General features: G+C 40.6%; 1 protein-coding gene across 2 annotated transcripts in view; it reads left to right on the top strand.

Annotated features, from left to right (window-relative positions):
• Window positions 1-309: 309 nt before the first annotated feature.
• The window catches only part of LOC115572882 (phospholipid phosphatase-related protein type 5-like), a 43,134-nt gene continuing 21,115 nt past the window's right edge, over window positions 310-22,328 (top strand). The window contains exons 1-6 of one of the 2 annotated variants that reach the window (XM_030403361.1): window positions 391-709; window positions 910-990; window positions 1,078-1,176; window positions 17,102-17,173; window positions 17,305-17,438; window positions 18,392-18,900. In XM_030403361.1, coding sequence (XP_030259221.1) covers window positions 542-709; window positions 910-990; window positions 1,078-1,176; window positions 17,102-17,173; window positions 17,305-17,438; window positions 18,392-18,659 — 822 coding nt within the window. In that variant the 5' untranslated portion in view covers window positions 391-541 and the 3' untranslated portion in view covers window positions 18,660-18,900. Of the gene's footprint in view, window positions 710-909; window positions 991-1,077; window positions 1,177-17,101; window positions 17,174-17,304; window positions 17,439-18,391; window positions 18,901-22,328 lie in introns of those variants that run through there. The other variant, XM_030403359.1, reaches the window with a different exon arrangement.

Raw genomic sequence — 22,328 nt, 5'->3', positions numbered from 1 at the left:
GAAACTTGAAGTTGTTCTGGAATTATTTAAAATATACTAAGTAAATTGATTTGTGAGAAAAAATCATAATGGAACATTTTAGTGGACGAATCAGATGGATTGTTTCATGATTTTGATGTATTTCTTTGGACATGTAAAGAAAAATCATCATTGATTTATTAAATTGATACAATTTTGGGGATCATTTCTACATTTGATTTTATTCGGCAGTCATCTGTTATTCCTCCTTCATGTTCCTTTTGTATTCTGTACATCTCGAATTTAAATGATTACACAACGTGTTATTATGCTAGTGGCTAAAACACAAAGTAACTCTCCATCATATCCCGCTGTGTAGCACTGACTCCTGCTGGTGTGGCCTCCGGTACACACGGTGGTGCTGTCCGCCGCTGGCTCGTTTCTCGGCCGCCATCTTGACTGCAGAAGAAGACACTACGGTGTTGTGTAGCATGTATGGCTAGCAGCTAGCTGACGTGCACAGAGCAGAGCCTGCTGGAATGACTTCCTCTGGGCTGCTGCGGGACACAGGACACGGGCAGCTATGGACCAAACGTTTGTCCAGTGGAAGAGACAGTGTCTCAGCAGGCTGGACCTTAGTAAGAAGGCCAGTGTGGATGAACACATTGAACATGTCGTGTCTCTGCTCAACAGCTGTGAGCAGTACTTCACCACCAGCTCCTGCTCGGGTCGGATCATCCTCATCGACGGGGTGAGAGAGATTTCACTTGGGCTGGACCTGTCCCCTGGTCTCACACGGTCCTAACAAGCTGATGTTCTGTCTCAAACCTGTCTTCACAGCTTTTTTGACTGCTGTGACATCGTCTTTTTTCAAGAGATGGAATGTCACCACAACATTTTGTCTATATTGTTTTTTCTTGAATCCTTGCTATCATGTGTCCTGTCCTCTAGGCTCCAGAGAGAAGTGATGTCCAAAAACAGAACTGTGTTTGGCTTTTTGTCTCGCACAACAAATGCAAATGGGATGATGTGGTGAGAAAAGCTGTACTTGTGCACTAGCTATATTTAATCTAATAATGTAGATGTAATATGAGGAAGAGTCCACTGTGTGTCCCCCAGGTATGTGCTGTGGCCCGGTCCAGTGGAGAGGCAGTGTTAAAGTTTGAGCCCTTTGTGCTCCATGCTCAGTGTCGACATCTGGATGATGCCCAGCTGCTGGTAAGGGTGACAGTTCATCTGTGTGTGTGTGTGTGTGTGTGTGTGTGTGTGTGTGTGTGTGTGTGTGTGTGTGGACACAGCGCTCTGGGCTGCTGGTTGAGCTTCATGTTTAATCTGCTATTCTGGTCATTATACAAAGCAGGGAGAGCCATACTGCAGTCATTACTAAAGTGCTCCAGAGCAGCACATCTGGCCCCACCCCACAGCTCCTTTAATTTGACTGGCAATAAATGCAATTTCTGACAGATTTGCCAATTAATTAGACTAAAATAAGAATACCATATGGATTTTGTCCTGTATTTTTTCATATCGCAGCGCTAAAAAAATCGCAATGTCAGTTTTTTCCAATATCGTGCAGCCCTAATTTGGAGTCTCGAGTCCTGCATTTGTGCTTCATTACGATACTGTCAACTCCGAGCAACTCCGAGCTGAGAGGAGGTGAAAACAGGTCAGTTTAGCCCAACTTCCAACAAGCTTCATTATTAGAAGGCAGCTCACTGATATTTCCTTAACTTATGTTCAGCTGTCAGCCATATTGGAACACACATGCTGTCCTCTCTGTTCTAAATGTTTCTTCATAACAGCTATATGACAGAAATTACAAATAATAAGCTCATACTAACGTACAAATGACCAAAAACAACTTAATGCTGTATTAAAAGGGCTCTTTGTTACTTTTGTAGCAATTTACACGTATTATTCACTTTTGTATTGGCCATAAATGAGCAGATTGTAATGAGTAACAAATCTCTCTCTGTTGTCTATATGAGCCGGTGGACCATATGAAGTTGTTTAATGCTACAGGACTGTTGATGTCTTTGTGAAGGAGTCGGGTGGGATTTTCCACAACAGTCCAAAGTAGGGGTGGCTGAAAAAATCGATTCACATCAGTATCTAGATTCTTGTCTCCTACGGTTCAGATTCTATTCACAAATGTCAAAAATCTGTCATGGCTCTGCCTTTGACTCACACACCGGGATAAGTAAATATCAGCACATCATTGGTTTCATGTCCTGTCAAGGTGTCTTTTTTTTTTTTTATGATTAACATTTTTTATATTATTATTTCAGCAATCTCTGTAATCTCACACAAATTATAATGAATATTGGTCCAGTATTGTTGGACTTTAGCACATGACCATAAAACATGAACTAGAGTACCTTCCTCAGATTTGCATCGCCAACAGTTTGATGTGGGTAGTAATCCTAATTGAAAAAATCTGGAAGGAGTCCAATAAGAACGATGTATAATTTTGAATTGAATAAGACGTACTCTTTCATCCCTTGGAACTACTTTAACATTTTTATATATATACTAGAAAAATTGCATTTCCTGTGAAAATACAGTGTGAATGCTGAAGGCCGAAGCGAAATCTGCTGAACGTACTGCCGAAAATGCATAAAACTATAGGTTGAATGGTCGGCAATTTGCAGAAAAAGCTGAATTTTCCAATAGCTGGTAAGGCAGAAAGGCTTAAAAGCAATAGGTTTAATGGGCTAACAAAGTTCAACATTTTGAAAGCTGAACAGTTTCTCTAGCTGAATATGAAGTTGAATGTTTAAAAGAGTTGAAAAGGCAGAAAGATGAATATCTAAAAAGGCTAAAAAGCTGTAGAGTAAGCGGGCTGAAAGAGCTTAAAAAGGTGAATAAAGGATAAAAAGGCTAAAAAGCTGTAGAGAAAGAGGGATGAAAGAGCTTGAAGAGGTGAAAAAAGGTTGAAAAGGAGAAAAGTTAAAGGCAGAAAAAGCTTAAAATGGCCTCACACATGGTGGAACAGGAGCAGAGCCAAAGATTAAAATGTCCCCATTAGAAAGAATGGGAAAATGCCTCCCAAACCCCTGCGATTTTTGAAAAAACTGTAACGGTTATCACCAAAATATTTATATATTATAAAGTTGGAATGGTGTCTGTAGCTAAAAAGAAAGGTGACTATTTTAAAAAGCTGACAGGGCAGAAAAACTTAAGGGGGCTAAAAGAGTTGAAAAAGTTGAACATTTTAATTGCTGAACATGAAGTTGAATGTTTGAAGGAGCTGAAAATACAGAAAAATTAATGTCTGAAAAGGCTAAAAAGCTGTAGAGTGAGAGGGCAGAAAGAGGTTAAAAAGGTGAAAAAAGGCTGACAGGCGAGAAGTTAAAGGCAGAAAGAGGTTAAAATGGCTGCAGACATGCTGCAGCAGGAGCAGTGACAAAGACGAAGATGTCCCCATAAGGAATGAATGGGAAAATGCCTCCCAAACTCCTGCGATTCTTGAGAAAACTGTTATAGTTATCGCCAAAACATGCTATATGTTGAGTTACAGGAGACATTGCTGAACGCACTCATGTCATTTATATTTCTGTAGAGTGCATAATCAGGGCACAGGAGCGAGAGACAAAACATGTACCGTCTGCAATCCTCCAGAAGTTTTGGCTCAAAATTAACATTGCCGCTTATGGGGAACATTCAGGAATGCTTGTCGCTCTCGGGCTTCTAAATCCAAAATCGTAAGTCCTACAGCTGAAATGAGACCATTAGCTGACACCCAACAAGATTTCCTACATTTATATGCCTATATTGTCTATGTCAAGTAAAAGATGTGGGATCAAAATCAAGCTGAAGCAAGAAAATTTCCCGTTTTCGGAACTGCTCCTCACTCTGGGGTGCGGCAGTTGATGATGTCACGCACTCTAGCTCACGCAATACACACCCATTATAAACTCAGAAGACAGGCTAAAAATCCTTAAAACTAAAACTGCGACCATTTCAAAACCGTACAAAATTTTTAAAAACTGAATACAAGGTCAATAGTTCAAGGTTTTGTGATTCATTTAAAGTTTGAATGGTGTCTCTCGCTCAACGTATGAGGGACAAGAAGAGGTTGAAAGTCGATGAGTTTTGAAGAGGATTTGAAGCTTTTCCCATTTGATTCAATGTTAAATTGTTTTTGGAAAAAGCTGAATAGCTGAAAAAGTTGAAAAGTTGAAAAGCTGATTACAAGGCTGAAGGAGCTTAAGAAGCTGAACATTTTAATAGTTGAATGGTTTCAATAGCTGAACGTATGCTGAAGTTATAGCAGAATGAAATTTGAAAAAATCCCCATAAGGATGAATGGGAAAAATTTGGCAGAAAAAGCTGAATATTTCCAAAAGTATGAAAGATAGAAACAAGAAAAATAGACGCCATCATGTCCTTAAAAAGCTGAACATTTTGATATTTGAATGGTTTCAATCGGGCAAAGTTTGAAGGAGCTGAAAAGTGCCGAAAAACGTACTGAAGCTGGAATAACTAGAAACATTTGCATTTCCTACGAAGTGTGAAGTGTGAATGCTGAAGACTGAAGCGAAATCTGCTGAACGTACTGCCGGAAATGTATAAAACTATAGGCTGAATGGTCGGGATTTTGCAGAAAAAGCAGAATTTTCCAATAGCTGGAAAGGCAGAAAGGCTGAAAAGCAATAGGTTTAATGGGCTAACAAAGTTGAACATTTTGATAGCTGAACAGTTTCTCTAGCTGGAAATGAAGTTGGATGTTTGAAGGAGTTGAAAAGGCAGAAACATGAATATCTAAAAAGGCTAAAAAGCTGTAGAGTAAGAGGGCTGAAAGAGCTTAAAAAGGTGAAAGAAGGCAAAAAAGGTGAAAAGTTAAAGGTTGACGAGGACCAAAAAAGTTTAAAAAGGTGAAAAAGGATAAAAAGCTGTAGAGTAAGAGGGCTGGAACTGGTTAAAAAGATGAAAACATATGAAAACCTGTAGAGTAAGAGGGCTGGAAGAGGTTCAAAAGGTGAAAACATATGAAAAGCTGTATAGTAAGAGGGCTGGAAGAGGTTAAAATCGTGATAAAATATGAAAATCTGTAGATCAAGAGGGCTGGAAGAGGTTAAAAAGGTGAAAAAAGGATGGAAATGTAAAAAAAGTCAAAGGGCGAAAGAGCTTAAATAGGTGAAAAAGGAATGAAAGGGATGAAAAGCTGTTGGGTAAGAGGGCTGGAGGACGTTAAAAAGGTGAAAAAATATGAAAAGCTGTAGAGTAGGGGGCAGGAAGATGTTAAAATGATGAAAGAAGGCAAAAAAGGTGAAAAGTTAAAGGCCAACGAGGACCGAAAAAGGATGAAAAGCTGTAGAGTTAGAGGGCTGGAAGAGGTTAAAAAGGTGAAAACATGTGAAAAGCTGTATAGTAAGAGGGCTGGAAGAGGTTAAAATCGTAATAAAATATGAACAGCTGTAGAGTAAGAGGGTTGGAAGAGGTTAAAATGGTGATAAAATATGAAAGGCTGTAGAGTAAGAGGGCTGGAAGAGGTTAAAAAGGTGAATAAAGGATGACAAGCAGTAGAGTAAGAGGCCTGGAAGAGGTTAAAAGGTGAAAACATATGAACAGCTGTAGAGTAAGAGGGCGGAATGAGCTTAAAAAGGTGAAAAAAAGACTTAAAAGGCCAAAACGTTGTAGAGTAAGAGGGCAGAAAGAGGTTAAAAAGGTGAAAAAAGGCTGACAGGTGAGAAGTTAAAGGCAGAAAGAGGTTAAAGTGGCTGCAGACATGCTGCAGCAGGAGCAGAAACACAGATGAAAGTGTCCCCATGAGGAATGAATGGGAAAATGCCTCCCAAACTTCTGCGATTCTTGAGAAAACTGTTATAGTTATCGCCAAAACATGCTGAACGCACCCATGTTATTTTTATTTCTGTAGAGTGAATGAATGAACTTTAAATGAATCCCGAAACCTTGAACAGAAAAATGAATGTCTGAAAAGGCTAAAAAGCTGTAGAGTAAGAGGGCGGAAAAAGCTTAAAAGGATGAAAGGATGAAAAAAGACTGAAAAGCCCAAAAAGTTGTAGAGTAAGAGGGCAGCAAGAGGTTAAACAGGGCAAAAGAAGACTGAAAGGTGAGAAGTTAAAGCCAGAAAGAGCTTCAAATGGCTGCAGACATGCTGCAGCAGGAGCAGAAACAAGGACGAAAATGTCCCCATAAGGAATGAATGGGAGAATGCCTCCCAAACCCCTGCGATTTTTGGGAAAACTGTTATAGTTATCGCCAAAACATGCTATATTACAGGAGATTTTGCTGAACGCACTCATGTCATTTATATTACTGTAGAGTGCATAATGAGGGCACAGGAGCGAGAGACAAAATATGTACCGTCTGCGATCCTCCAGAAATTTTGGCTCAAAATTAACATTGCGGCTTATGGGGAACATTCTGGAGTGCTTGTCGCTCTCGGGCTTCTAAATCCAAAACCGTAAGTCCTACAGCTGAAATGAGACCATCAGCTGAAACCCAACAAGATTTCCTACATTTATATGCCTATATTGTCTGTCAAGTACAAGATGTGGGATCCAAATCAAGCTGAAGCAAAAAAAAATCCCATTTTCGGAGCTGCTCCTCACTCTGGGGTGCGGCAGTTGATGATGTCACGCACTCTAGCTCACGCAATACACACCCATTATAAACTCAGAAGACGGGCTTAAAATCCTTAAAACTAAAACTGTGACCATTTCAAAACAGTACAAGATTTTTAAAAACTGAATACAAGGTCAATAGTTCAAGGTTTTGAGATTCATTTAAAGTTTGAATGGTGTCTCTCGCTTAATGTATGAGGAGCAAGAAGAGGTTGAAAGTCGATGAGTTTTGAAGAGGATTTGAAGCTTTTCCCATTTGAAAAGAGGGTTGAAAGAGCTGAAAAAGCTGAACATTTTAATGTTTGAATGGTTTTGAATAGCTGAAGGTATGCTGAAGTTATAGCAGAATGAAATTTGAAAAGATTCCCATAAGGATGAATGGGGAAAATTTTGCATTAAAAGTATAATAGTTAGAAAAGCCAAAAGTAATAGCCATCATGTCCTTAAAGAGCTGAACATTTTGATATTTGAATGGTTTGAATCGGTCAAAGTTTGAATGAGTTGAAAAGTGCCAAAAAACGTACGGAAGAATAATAATAAACTCCAGAAGAACAATAGTGTGAATGCTGCATTCACACTAACTAGAAACATTTGCATTTCCTGCAAAAATACAGTGTGAATGCTGAGGGCTGAATTGATTTGGGAAATCTGCTGAAAGTGCTGCCGAAAATGCATGAAACTGTAAGAATGTTGAAAGAAAGGGAACAGGTTGTCAAGAGGACAGGAAGATGTTAAAAAAAGAAGGCTAAAAAGGTGAAAAGTTAGAGGCGAAAAAGGTTGAAATGGTGAAAAGCTCTAGAATAAGAGGGCTCAAAGAAGTTAAAAAGGTGAAAAAAATATGAAAATCTGTTGATCAAGCGGGCTGGAAGATTTTAAAATGGTGAAAAAAAGGTGAAAAGCTGTAGAGTAAGCAGGCTAGGAGAGGTAAAAATGACGAAAAGAGGCTAAAAATGTGAAAAGCTAAAGGCTGACGAGGACCGAAAAAGTTTAAAAAGGTGAAAAAGGATGAAAAGCTGTAGAGTAAGAGCGCTGGAAGAGGTTAAAAAGGTGAAAAAGGATGAAAAGCTGTAGAGTAAGAGGGCTGGAAGAGGTCAAAAAGGTGAAAAAATATCAACAGTTGAAGAGTCCGAGGGCTGGAAGAGGTAAAAAAGGTAAAAACATATGAAAAGCTGTACAGTAAGAGGGTTGGAAGAGGTTAAAAAGGGGAAAAAATATGAACAGTTGTTGAGTAAGAGGGCTGGAACAGGTTAAAATGTTGAAAAAAGGCCAAAAGGTGAAAAGTTAAAGGCTGAAAGAGCTTCAAAAGGTGAGAAAAGAATGAAAAGCTGCACAGCAAGAAGGCTGAAAGAGGTTAAAATGGTGAAAACATATGAAAAGCTGTAGAGTAAGAGGAATGTAAGAGGTTAAAGAGTTGAAAAAAGGATGAAAATGTAACAAAGTCAAAGGGTGAGAGAGTTCAAATAGGTGAAAAAAGGATGAAAAGGTAAAAATGGTTGTACATATGGTGGAGGGGAGCAACCATGAAGCAAGCCAAAAAGATTTCCTACATTTTGTATGTATACATTGTCTATGTGAAGTAAAAGATATGGGATCCAGATCCAGCTGAAGAGAATTCTTTCTCCAGATTTACCAGCTGCTCTACACTGTAGCAATGATGTCACACACTGTGGCTCCAGCAATACACACCCATTCTTCAGATACACACGCTGGAGAAATAGAGAGACCGATCAAAAAGTCCCCATAAGAATGAATAGAAAAATGCCTCCCAAGCCCCTGTGATTTCTGAAAAAAGCGTAATGGTAATCGCCAAAGTATGTACATGTTGAGTGACAGGAGACATTGCTGAACGCAGTGGTTTTGTTTTTATTTCTGTCGAGTGAGAAATGAGGGCACATCAGCGAGAGACAAATCAGGTACCGTCCACTCTCGGCCAGAAATTTGGGCTCAAAATTAACATTGTGGCTTATGGGGTTACATTTCAACTTCTTGTCGCTCTCTGGCTTCTAAATCCAAAACCGTAAGTCCCACATCTGAAATGAGACCACCAGCTGACACCTAACAAGATTTCCTACATTTCTATCTATATATTGTGTATGTCAAGTAAAAGATTTGGGACCAAAATCAAGCTGAAGAGAATTCTCTATCCTATCTTCGAAAGCCGCTCTTCACTCTGGCGATGATGTCACCCACTCTAGCCCACGCAATACACACCCATTGTAAAATCAGAAGAGGAGCTAAAAATCCTTAAAACTAAAACTGCGATATTTTCAAAACCGTACTATATTTTTAAAAACTGAATACATCGTTAATAGTTCAAGATCTTGAGACTGTTTTAAAGTTTGAATGGTGTCTCTCGCTCAACGTATGAGGAACAAGATGAGGTTGAAAGTCGATGAGCTTTGAAGAGGAGTTGAAGCTTTTCCCATTTGATTCAATGTTAAATTTTTTGGGGAAAAAGCTGAATTTCTGAAAAAGTTGAAAAGTTGAAAAGCAGAAGGTTGAAAGAGCTGAACGAGCTGAACATTTTAAAAGTGGAATGGTTTCAATAGCTGAACGTATGCTGAAGTCATAGCAGAATGAAATTTGAAAAAATCCCCATAAGGATGAATTGGGTAAAATTTGGCAGAAAAAGCTGAATACTTCTAAAAGTATAAAAGATAGAAAAGCCAAAATTAATAGCCATCATGTCCTAAACAAGCTGAACATTTTGATAGTTGAACGGTTTCAATCGGTCAAAATTTGTAGGAGGAGATAGGTGCCAAAAAACTTACGGAAGAAGAATAAAATATAAACCAGAAGAATGCTTGCAGCATTCACACTAATAAGAACTAGACAATCCCTTGCCGGGAAATCGCGAGAGTGTGCTGTGCGCTTTGCCCCGTGACGAAAAAGCAAACATGGTATCAGCAAAGTTTCCTCACCATCAAGCGGGAAAGGCCTTAAAGAACACACTCATCAAGATTTGTGGTCCTAGTTTCAGAAATCTGGTAATAAGAGCAAGTTAAAAAAGAGTGCAGTTTCGCAAATCCTCTTCCTGATTTACATTGGAGTGAATGGAGCAGTGGAGAGCTACTCTTGTCGGTTAGAGGCACATAATTCAGAATCTGTAAATCCTACCAATAAAGTAGACACATTGGGAGAAGGAAGACAAGTGTGACTACAACTTTGGAAATTATTACTGTTCTTGAGTAAAGTTTGTGGCTGGGAGCGTCACTGAAAGAGAACATTTCTGAGAGTTTTTTGAAGTCTCTCACCGTTCAAAAATGATACATCTTAGGAGAAAAGTTCAAATACAGCTCAAATACACAGGACTTGTGCCTACATTTTAACGTTTGAATGGTGTTTCTAGGTGAATGCATGCCAGAGCAGAAGATGTTTGAAAACCGTCGCAGATTTGCACGTTTTTTGACCTCATCCCATTCATTCCTTATGGGAAGTCTTTCGCAGCTGTTCGCGTCTCACGACGTGAAACATTAATATTCTAGAAAACTGAATAATAGCATACAGAGTCCGATCAAGCCACACATTGAATGAGTGAAAAAATAATCGTTAAATGTAGTTTAAATGTTGGGAAATATACTGTGTGTGAGCTTCAGAAATGTGGAAATGGCAGCGAGTTAAAAAAGGGTGCAGTTTTGAAAATAGTCCTTCCGATTTACATTGGAGTGCATAGGACAGTTGGGACGTACTCTTGTCGGTTAGCAGTCGATAATTCAAAAACCGTAAATCCTACTGATAAAGTAAACACATTGGAAGAAAGAAGACAAGTGTGGCTACGACTCTGGGAAATATCACTGTTTTCGAGCCTAATTTGTGGCCAGGATCGTCACGGAAAGAACATTTCCGAGATAACTCTTCAGTCTGCCACTCTGTCAGTTGGCCCCCTCCACTCTGCTGCACGAACATTCCGCCATACACAATCATTGAAAACCCTGAATCTTTCCAAAATCACTCACCGTCATTCAAGGGTCACAGTTCAAAAACTACACATCATAGGAAAAAAGTTCAAATACAACAAAAATACTCAGGACCTGTGCCTACATTTTAAAGCTGGAACGGTGTTACTACGTGAACGTATGCCAGAGCAGGAGATGTTTGAAAAAGGTAGCGGATTTGCGACTTTTTTGACTTCGTCCCATTCATTCCTTATAGGAAATTTGTCGCAGCTTTTTATATAAAATGTATATTTTGGTGAGAAAAATAATAGCAACCCGAGTCCGATCAAGCTGCACGTTTTGATATATAATTTGTTTGTGTGCGCTCAACGGTGCGGGGCGAGTTAGCGACAGAAAAAAGGATGTAGGATGAATAATAATCTGAAGAAGAGACGCGAGCAATAACAATAGTGGGCTGTGGACACCTATAGCTCTGCTATAGAGGTGTCCATAGTGGGCTGGCGAGCACAGCCCACTAATAATGATAAACTCCAGAAGAACAATAGTGTGAATAGTGTGATATATATAATTACGTATAATTGGCAAGCAATTTTCCTGTGGTCAAGAACTGGATCCATTAGGAAATTAAAGTCTCCTCACAGAACAACAGCGTGATCCCCAGCAGTTTGTAACTTCATTTCAAGACGTATAAACATTTTTTGATCCTCCAGATTAGCTACGTATATGTTGGCCAAGATTAGCTTCTGCGACTGTATTTCAGCCAGTACAATAATCATCCTTCCCGAATTATCCTTAATTTGCTTTAGACATTTAAACTGTAAGTTTTTACTAACTAAAATTATACAGCCCTTGCTCTTGCTAGAGCCTATGCTGTAAAAAACATGTCCAACCCATCCCGCACAGAGCTTCTCAGACTCCTCTTTTGACATTTGTGTTTCCTGGAGAAACACCACATCATAGTTCTTGTTCTTGAGCATGGTCATGACCTTTTTTCTCTTAACAGGGATCCCCAGCCCATTTACATTCCAAGTGGAGAAACACATTAAACCTATTTGTGATGACATGCCTGCTTACTTCTCTCTATAAAAGCAAGGAATCTATCTCTGTCTGTCTGTCTGTGTGTGTGTGTGTATCTGTGCCTCAAATATCTCTGCGGATCAGGATCAGACTGACCTGAGACTTTCAACGTGGCTGCTGCGTGGTTCAAGGGAGTGCAATGTTGCATTTGTTTGGACTGCAATGATACCGTCAATAAATTATTTCATAAATGCTTTACAAATTCCGCAAGCATTGTCCACCGGAGCCACCACAGTCACGTGCGCACCAGAGCCAATCACTGCAGAGCTCTAGCCCACGACATACCTTAAGAAACAAGCAGATTTATACCTGCAGCGGCGCGAGCTGGACCAGGATTTTGCCGGCGGTTCGGTCCCGTTCTGTTCCGTGCATCTAAACTGACTGCTGTGGATTAATGAGACTAAAAGAGTCCGGACCGGGTCTGAGGAGATCCGGAGACGCACGGACAACAAAGTGGGATCGGAATCTGTGGATGTTCGTGTGTAGCTAGCTGCTAGCCCACCCACACGGCCCACCTCCCGAGTCACAGACCGGACGCACCGGCACGTCCAAAACCAGACTTAGGGTAAATAATGTCCGCCACGCTTTTTCGCGAACATTGCCGTCACGTTTTCTTTGTGTGTTGTGCAGGAAGAAATTGTAAAAACAGGCTTTTGTCATGAAATTGTCCAAGCAGCAAGTTTGGTTGTTGAGGAACAGGAAGTTGTGGGACGGAGGCGGATGAATGACAGGCAACGATGGTCGGTGTATGGACAGCGATATTGAGAGTTGAGAGATTTGCGACATTTAGCGTGTTTGGAGTGTATAGTTAGTGTGTTATGTAGTGTTTGGTGTAGTGTGTTTAGTGTGTAGTGGAGTCGTTTTTTTTGTTAAATGAGTCAAAACAATTAGGAGACTGCTGAATGAGCATTGCCTGCATTTAAATGTAAATAGTTACATATAACTTCGTACATTTTTAAAATGTATGCACACATTTAGCAAACAACAATTTATATATGCATTTTAAGTAATAAAAAATGGTTTGTTAAACATATTTGTGGTTTTCACAGTAAAAAAATCTAACTTTTTCTACTCGGATTTGTTCTTTTTTTTTTTATTTTAGGTCCATTGTGTTAATACAATATGTCAAAATAAAACTGTACTGTACAGTCACACATGTGAGGTTGTGCTGAAAATAATGACACCAAGTAAATAATTCTTAAGGTGAAATATAATGGCAAAATCAAAAATAGTCAAAAACGGCCAATTATACGCTTGAATATCGGATTTCACAACAAACCTAAATATCCCTGACGTCCCACCTTCAAACACAGCCTCATTTGGCCATCCATAAAAAAGCTACTTAACCTCCCACTTTTCTATAGGAATACATATTTCCTACAGGCACTGCACTAGTATTAATAACACACAACCATTTATCAAAGGCAGTACCGTTAAGCGGTGGTGGTGACTTAACACAAACATCCCCATAAATCTAATGAAATAAGAGTGTGCAACTAAACCTGAACCTGCACAACTAGACCCCCACAGAGGTCCGCAAGGCTCCACTCGTCGTGCCCCCTCACGCACTGCTGCCATGAAAAAGAGTCCACACCAGTGTCTATTACGTTCGGGTGTGTAGGATGAAAATGGCAACAACTCACTCCATCAGCACTCACTGCATGGCGTCAATGAAAGCCATGGCTCTCCGGGGACAGTCAAAAGCCTTCACACCCTCGCCGGTCTCAATTCTCGGCTTAGCTGGGAACAGCATCCTGAAACTCACCCCCGCTTATGCAGTTTTTTCTTGCAATCTCTGAATTTGTCGCGTTTCATCTGAGTGGCTGTAGAGAAGTCAGGGAAGAGCATAATAGTAGTGTTTTCCCAACTCAGCTTGCCTTTATTCCTCGCTGCTCGCAACACTGCGTCCCGGTCTGCCGATCTCAGTAACCTGTCCAGTATTATTTATTTATTTGTTTATTTAACAGGGACAGTGCAGGGCTCTCAGTCGTACCAGAATTAGCTACTAGCTAAATTTCATCTGTAGTCCCTGGGCAGGAACAAATAACATAAATCTAACACAGTCAAGCACGTACAAAAACTCATACACAAGCAGCCTTTCAAACAGCAACAATAACACGGTTTCATACTCTTAAAACACAATACAACACAACACAACAACAAGAATAAAATCACAATGTTAAGACACAACAAAACAATGTTAAGATACAACACTAAAAAGATTACAAAATAGTGAGCTAATGTTTGAATTTATGGTTGGTGGGTGCATAATTGAGTAGATTTAAGCCATGATTTTATCTAATGTCTCTGATCTTATTTGGTACCGAGTTCCAATAATTAGTAGAGATGCACCGATCAGGATTTTTGGGGCCGATCAAGGATCACCGATAGCAGTATCTGCCGATCCCGATATTGCCAATCACCGATCACAGCGTCAAATCCATAAATTCTTCTATATTGTTGTCTTGTGTAACTTTCATATATTTAATTAATGATTCTTCTTACACAACATTGACATTGTATTATTAAGTATAAAAATTAGGAGATGAGAAAGTATCATGAATTGACCACCGTTTTACTGCAGGCTGAGGCAATGTGCAATATTTCACACTCTAGAGACTCTCTTAGAGACAACTTGGACTCAGCTTACATAGAGCAACTTCAGCTTACTAGTGGGAATGCATGCAGTCAGGGTGGGAATTTTGTCATTTTAGGGGCAAGTCCATTTGGCCTTCACTTTTTTTTTTCCAGGGGCACCAAGGCCACGTGACAGGGCACAAAGGCCACTGAGTAAAATGTGTTGATTTACCTTTCAGACTGATACCATAACATCCTAATTTATAATATACCAATACCAAAATCCAACCAGAAATTAAAGTTATATTAGAAAGTAGTTTTGTTAAGTATAGGGTTAGGGTGAGGTGGTTTTTGTGACACCACACTGAATATTAGTGTTATTGAATATTTCTCCCTATAGAAATTCCCCAAAATTATGGCAAAGCACATTTTTTCCAAACAAAAAAATGTAGAATAACCAGCAGGAGACCACTGATGTGTGGAGTGATTTTGGTGACACTACACTCTGAATAATAGTGAAGTTATTGAATTTTTTGTAGTTTCTCTTTTCGGTGTTGCACTTTGTAGACGGTCCCTGCGCCCTCGTCTCAGACGGCTGAGCATAGAGACCAGAGTTAATGTCCAGACACTTGTTTTGATAAAAATACGGTTGTAGCTCGTTGTCTATCGTAGTACGGTAAGAAAGAGCCGTCGTTTGTGTTTTAACAAGGTTTCACTTATGAGTTATTGATCCGGGAAGTTCGAATCTGTGAATATATTTCCAACTTTACCGGACTAAATCCTACCACATAAGTTAGTTACGTATCATGTCAAAACCAGCTGCACTCGCTCGCTGTGCTGTAAGTTTCGTTCTTCTGTTTTGAGACGCTGCTGCTGTTTGAGAGGCTTTCACGTGAGATCATCGTGTTGATGAGACTCCACCTGCGCGAACCGCGGACTCATTGAAGTTACTGTGAGTGACTACTGTGCACTCAGGTGGCTGTAATTCAGGGCAAGCTTGCTACGCTGACCGGGCCAGGGGCACATAGGCCACTGTGGCTGTACGATGAGTCTTTTTTCACGGGGCATCAAGGCCAAAGTGCGGGGCAACGGCGGCCATGAAATTCCCTCCCTGCATGCAGTTAATGCACTGTCTTTATACTTAAATTATCTGATCGGCCTGATGTGATCTATTTTGAGAACTCCGATCAAAACCGATAGGGGCATTATCGGCCGATTGCGATCGGTTGCCAATCGATCGGTGCATCTCTAATAATAAGTGGCTCTGACAGAAAAGGCTCATCTGCCAAACTCAGTACATCTGTGCTGTACTGTACAGTGACCTCTGCTAGTCGTCCTCGTTGTTCTCCTGTTGTCTGGGCGCAGAGATATGAACTCCTTTAACGGAGGAGCAGCGAGATTCTGAATTACCCTATACACTAAACTAACATCGGCAAGACGCACTAAATTTTCAAAAGTCAAGAGTTTGTGCTTTTGAATGATTTTGCAGTGATGATGACTTGATGGCTTTTTGTCTAATACCTTGAGAGTTTGTTTATAGAGCGTTTGTAGTGGAGTGAAGTGTTGTTTTTCCAGTTTGTGACCAACTTGTGATGCAGTATGCAATATTTGAAAAAATCATCGAGTGCATATATAATTTGGCGGTATCTAAGGGTAGCTGATTTCGAATGCATCTGAAGTTTCTTTGGTTGAATTTGACAGTGTTACACACCTGCTTTATGTGTTTCTTAAAAGACAACTGTGAGTCAACAGTAACTCCCAGGTATTTAAAATGTGACAGTCTGGATCTTTTCCCCATTGACAAAGATATCTGGCTGATTTCCATTTTTTCTTACATAAAAGTACATGCATGCAGTTTTACTGACGTTTAGTGTCAGGCAGGACTCTGAAAGCCAGGTGGCAATTTTGGCCATCGCTGCTGTTAATTTGGCTGCTACTTCACATCTGTCTCTTCCGTGTGCCAGGATAACCGTGTCATCCGCATACATTTGAGTTTCAACTTCAGGACATGCAAGTGGTAGGTCGTTAACATATAAACTAAATCATAAAGGACCTAAGACTGAGCCTTGCGGGACACCAACAGTATTGGTCTGGGTCTGTCTCCTGGTGCGGGTCGCTGGCCAGCAACCCAATGTGCCCGCTCAATCTCTTGTCTCCCCTCTATGTTCAGCAAATTTGGCAACAGCTCCTCCAAAAATCTCACCACGTCTCCTCCCTCTTTGCCCTCCGGAAAGCAATCGAAGTGTACATTGTTGCGTCTCGAACGATTCTCCATGTCTTCCAATTTGTCCCATATCTGTCCGACATCTGTTTTGCTAGCTGGTGGGTTAGCTTGCCACACCTGCTCGGCTCTTTCCAAGTACTCGACTCGGTTCTCCACGTCATCCAGTCTCGTAATTAGGGCTGAAAGTTTAGTCTCAACTGACGAGGTGGTACGAAGTATTTCTGCCAGCCCCCCCAGGTCTTCAGAAATCTTTGTCAGTGCTGAGTAAATGTTACTGATATCTTGAGCTATGTCGTTAGCTTGTTGCTGCTCGGGCTCATCAGCTCCATCTTGACCTTGCATCATGGCGTCGGCCCCGTGCCACCGTAAATGGCGTTTAATATCTCCACAGGCCGCAGACTTCGAAAGTTTCGACATTTCTGCATTTCTGAGCCCTCTTCACAAACAAATCAGTTAAGGATCTATGAATAAGACAAAACAACATCTGGGTAACTCTCATGTAACCTCACTGTTGATCTTGATCAATTTTCCATTGAGATTGTAAATCATGACAGCTTGCTTTTATTTGTTTCCAAGCAGGAACTGCACCTGAATGTGTTGCTCAGGGTGAAACATGTGGACTCAACACTAAGCTGCAGTTTGTTAAATAAGTAGTTGTGGGTGCTTGTGTTTCCACCTTAAAATGGGACCATTTTTTATCATAAAATATAGTTATCATCACATATAATTCATCAGGTAAACGTACCTTTCTGTCATTAATGATCTCCTCTGTCATCTAGCACTCAGTGGCCATCAACTCAGGCTTCAGGAACTCTGGTCTCACTGTCAGCAAGACAGGGAAAATCATCACGGTAGGCTTTGTGACATTTCCAGCGTTGTGGACAAAACGTCCAGTAAATCTAACTTTGCTTTGCTTCATGTGTTGCTCAGATAGACTGTATGAAAGGTTTAAATGTATCCGTACTGTATTTCGTCCCTTTAGGCTGTCCGTAGCACCCACGGCCTGGAGGTTCCTCTGAGCCATGAAGGAAAGCTCCTGGTTGAACATGAATACATCAGTTTCCTAACTCAGATAGCCAATCAAAAGATGGAGGAGAACCTTAGACGGATCCACAGGTCAGTTTGCTAATTGGCTCTCTGCCATTAAGTCATTGATAGAAGTCATTGTGGCTGTTAGCCTCTACAACGTCTTATTAATTATTAGGAGTGTCACAATTCTCTAGAATCTAAAATTCCATTTTGATTTTCAATTTTAAGGTCACGATTTGATTTGATTCTCGAATAGCAGGTGGCTCTGCCTTTCTTATTTGGTGTAGTCTAGGATCATTGGTTGTATGTTATGATAACTCACCATATTTTAAAATTCTTATTCCTATATTGTCAAATTTGAATAATTTATTTACAGTATAAATGTAACAATAACCTGTTTCACCAGTCAACTGGAAAATGTAAACATAATAAGAGGGTACCTGCCATCTAGTGACTCTTTGTTGTAGCTGCAGAGTGCACATTTAATGTAGTGTGCTGTGATGGTCATGTAGCTCTGTTGCTATGGAGGGCCTGCACTCTGTCGTTAAGGCCACTAAATCTGCACTGCTTGGACTTCCAGGGATGCAACCTACTTGGCATTCGCAGTGTGGTTCCAGTACGCTAATTAAATGCTAAAATCCAGGGTTTTGCACCATTGAAAAAGGTTGCATGTCTGATGCGATGATGTCCGTTGACTGTGGACATGTATGCTATGTGCACATAGCAGATCTTACAAACTGTGGTTTTCTTGTCGACAACACAAACATTGTCATTAACTCGCTGCACTACGACATGCTGTGTGTGGGTTTTTTTCCCCCTCTTGGCATGCCTGCCGGATGTGATACTGTGGGCGTGGCTAAATCTTCAATTCCACCTTTGATTTCGATGGCCAAGATCATGACATCATTTCAATCGATATCTGAGTCACAATCGAGATCGTGACACCCCTACTAATTATATAAATCACAGCTCAATGTAAACATGCAAATGTTAACCCAGCCTCTGGGAGATTTTATTTGTATTGTTTTGGTCATCTCCAGGTTCTACCATAATCTCCAGACAGCTCTGTCTACAGAGAAACTCAAAAAACTACAAATCCCAGATCCTCCCAGCTCACAAGGACTACAAGATTCCCCTCACAGACCAGAGACAGAAAAGGGGGAAGCAGAAGAAAAGGAGGAAAAGATAAAAACAAGTGTGTATAAAAGGAGGCGTAAGAGACAACAACACCATCAGACTGACTGTTGCCATGGTGACGAGTCCAGCAGTGGGCCAGAGCCGGAGGACTGTCTGGATCTGTTCACATGAAGAAGAGGCTGCGTTTATCACTGACTGGACGATAGTGTCACTCTGTTGTAGATGAGTTGGTGCTGATAGGTAGTGATTGTTTTGATATCAGATGATCAGACGATCAGTCTGCACCACTGACCCGCTCTGAGGCAGCTTTATGTCAACAGAACAGTTTAAAATGACTCACTTAATGCTTGACATGGATCTCAGTATTGGATTTAAAATAAAATGACAATAATAAAGACATTTTAATAAACCAGGTGCATCTCTTTGAAATAATCATTTTTTAGACAGAGCATCAAGCCACCAATTTGCCCGTCCTTTTGGCGGCTCGGTGTGGTTTTAGACAGAGGCCGGCAAATTGGGGGTCTGTTTTGGTCCGCCGATTTTCCGCCTGGGAGGGTACACTTATTTCCGCCTCGCCCGCTATCGAAATCCGAGGCTTCAGTGTGCCGGCCCCTGCGTGAGGTGGGCGGAGGTGTCACTGACCTGTTGTGCGACCCACAGCCGGGGAGTTTTAAAACCAAGAAACAGCTGATCACAGCAGTCAGTCCATCACTTCATCCGCGGACATCAAGATGAGCAACTGGACAGCCGCTGAGTAGAGGTGTATGAATCTTGACTCATCTGGATCTTTAACCCGGTTCATAAAATAACCCATGAGTCGCGAATCTCTAGTATCATTAACACGAATCACTTGAGTCCTACTATAATCAAATCTAAATTGATAAATAGTGTTGCACAGAGCCGTATACATAGCAAGCGTGTAGCCCAGTAGCCCTGGGCTTGCTACGAGCTTGCTACGAACTACGAGCTACGAGCTTGCTACCAACTACGAGCTACTAGCTACGAGTGTTTCCCTCATCGGCTTGCGGGCTAGCTTGCGAGCCTCGATGCCGGAAACACAGCCGACTCGTTGTAGCACTAGCTCGCAAGCCTCCAGCATAGCGGCTCGCGGGCGTTTCCGGCATTGCAACTCGCAAGCTACGAGTCTGCTGCGTTTCCGGCATTGCAACTCGCAAGCTACGAGTCTGCTGCGTTTCCAGCATTGCAACTCGCAAGCTACGAGTCTGCTGCGTTTCCGGCTACCTGCACAATGTTCTACAGGTAGCCTAGGCTACTGCTGGTTTGGTGTATAGATGTAGCATAATAAAATGAAATTAGGTCGATTGATCTTTGCAAAATAAAATAATTAATAGATAGATAGATAGATAGATAGATAGATAGATAGATAGAATTACTTTAATGATCCCAGACTGGGAAATTATTTTGTTACAGCAGTAGTGGGTCCGCAAATAAAACATTTCATACATAAAATAAATAGAATCCAATATATACATAGTGTATATATACAGTGCACAGTGTGCTATAAACAGTAAACAATAATAATATATACAACAAAACAAAATATGCAAAATATACTATAACAATAATAATATATACAACAAACAGTAGAGAGACCAGAGTTCTCTGTCAGGCAGAGGTGAGAGAGTTGTTGTATAAAGTGATGGATTGTGGCAGGAAAGATTTCCTGTATCTATTGCCACAACAGCGAAGCTGAAGCAGCCTTCCGGAGAAGGTGCTCCGCTGTCTGACCAGTATGAGTTGGAGAGGGTGGAGAGGATTATCCATGATGGATAACAGTTTTTTCAGTGTCCTCCTCTCCACCACAGCCTCCAGAGTGTCCTGTTTGCAGCCAATCACAGAGCCAGCCTTCCTGATCAGTTTGTTGAGTCTGTTGGTGTCGCTGGCTCCGATGCTGCTTCCCCAACAAACCACAGCAAAGAAAAGTACACTGGCCACCACAGACTGATAAAAGTTCTCCAACATCTTGCTGCACAAGTTGAAGGATCTCAGCTTCCTCAGGAAGTAAAGTCTGCTCATCCCCTTCTTGTAAACAGCTTCAGTGTTAGATCTCCAGTCCAGTCTGTGGTTGATAATAACACCCAGGTACTTGTAATCCTCGATATAAATATTATATAAAAATATTAAGTAGTATATTGTAAGTAGGCTATTATTATCTCTATTTGGGAACTTTATCCTTTTAAACTGTTCCTACCTCAGTACTCTATTATTTCTTTATTTGTTTTATTATATTTTTGTATCTCTTGTTTTTCCAATCATGTATATAGTGTTTTATTGCATTGTGTTTTTTACTACGTTAGTGGTTAAGAGACAATGGGGTGGGACTGAGTTTCTATGGTGATTAGGAAATACTGACTCAAGTGACTCAAGTGACTCGCACTACCCGGTTCAATTAAGTGAGTGACTCATAATGACTCGAATCCATAAAAGGAACCGTATTTACCAGCTCTACCACTGAGATCCAGGGCTGTGTCCAAATCACTCACTACTCCCTATATAGTGCACTATATAGTGACTATGCCATTTTGTAGTGCTGTCCGAATGTCTAGTGGGGAATATTATACCCTATATCAGGGCTATTCAATTAATTTGGAATTGGGGCCAGTTCAGGAAACTGAGGCAGAATAAGGGGCCGGACAATATGAGTAATTATGGTAACAAATAAAGAAATTACAACAACATACTGAAGGAGTCAATATATTCTATTCTGTAAATGCAGAACAACATACGCACACTGTGATGTGATCCTTGTGATCCTTCTAAAAAAATGAAATAGACTGCCCTATAAATCCACATATGGACTACTACTGTACTCACTTTTGTCCATTTTGAACATAAACCAGACACATTAACAATCAACCTAGGTCAGCCATATCACAGATATCTAAGATTGCACTCATTTGAGTGACAGGCAACATCAAATGTATCTCAACCAACAAAAATAAACCAAAGTGCATAGTATGGTACAGAACAGAATTAAAACAACATGGTATTGGTGGTATTTTATCAAGGCAATGTATTTCAAATTGCATCACTCAGTTTACGTGAGCCATATCAGTTGAATTTCATTCATTTAGCTAACAAACAACTTCAATTCCAAGTGCACCAACAAATACAAAAACAAAACTGCATAGTATGCCTCTGAATAGATTTATAACAACATATCAGTGCATGGCACTTTATCAAGCCAAAACATTTCAAACTGCATTCAACAATAATACTACATCAAGAAAACCATTAAGTGCATAATATGAGGTAAATAACATGTTAATTAAATCATACTGTTCAAAAATCAATTCACATTTCTTGCTTGACTAACATGCCTGTTACCTAGCGTGTAGTTTGCCAGCATTTGCCATCTAATGAGAGAAATTGCATTTTTTTGACTTGGCAAGAGCAGTGAAGTCAGGTGTATATGTTGTCAGGGCAATGCGCAAGCAGTGTTGCAGATGCTGGTCAGTGAGGGATATGCGATTGTGAGTTTTAATGGCATTCATGTGAGAGAATGATGACTCACAAGTGTATGTTGAGCCAAACATTGTCAGAAGAAAAAGGGCAAGACCCCTTGAATGTGGAAATTTCTCTCGGCTGACTTCATGGGTCCAGAATTTTTGAAAACCTGCCTGCTGCAATGACTGTCGCAAGTCATCTGACGACTGATTGTCAATGAGTTCCAGTTGTAAAGACCCCTCATCCAATGATGATACCAGCTCCTTTCCTTTCAATGCAAAGTCTGTCTCAACATTCACACAGAAAGGGTCCTTCACAAATCTCATCACTTCACTGGAGATGCTGAAATCCTCAAACCTAGTGGCAAAGTTA

Source organism: Sparus aurata, chromosome 21, assembly GCF_900880675.1.
Source record: "Sparus aurata chromosome 21, fSpaAur1.1, whole genome shotgun sequence".
NCBI classification, from domain to species: Eukaryota; Metazoa; Chordata; class Actinopteri; order Spariformes; family Sparidae; genus Sparus; species Sparus aurata.
This window is presented reverse-complemented; position numbering and strand designations above follow the sequence as displayed.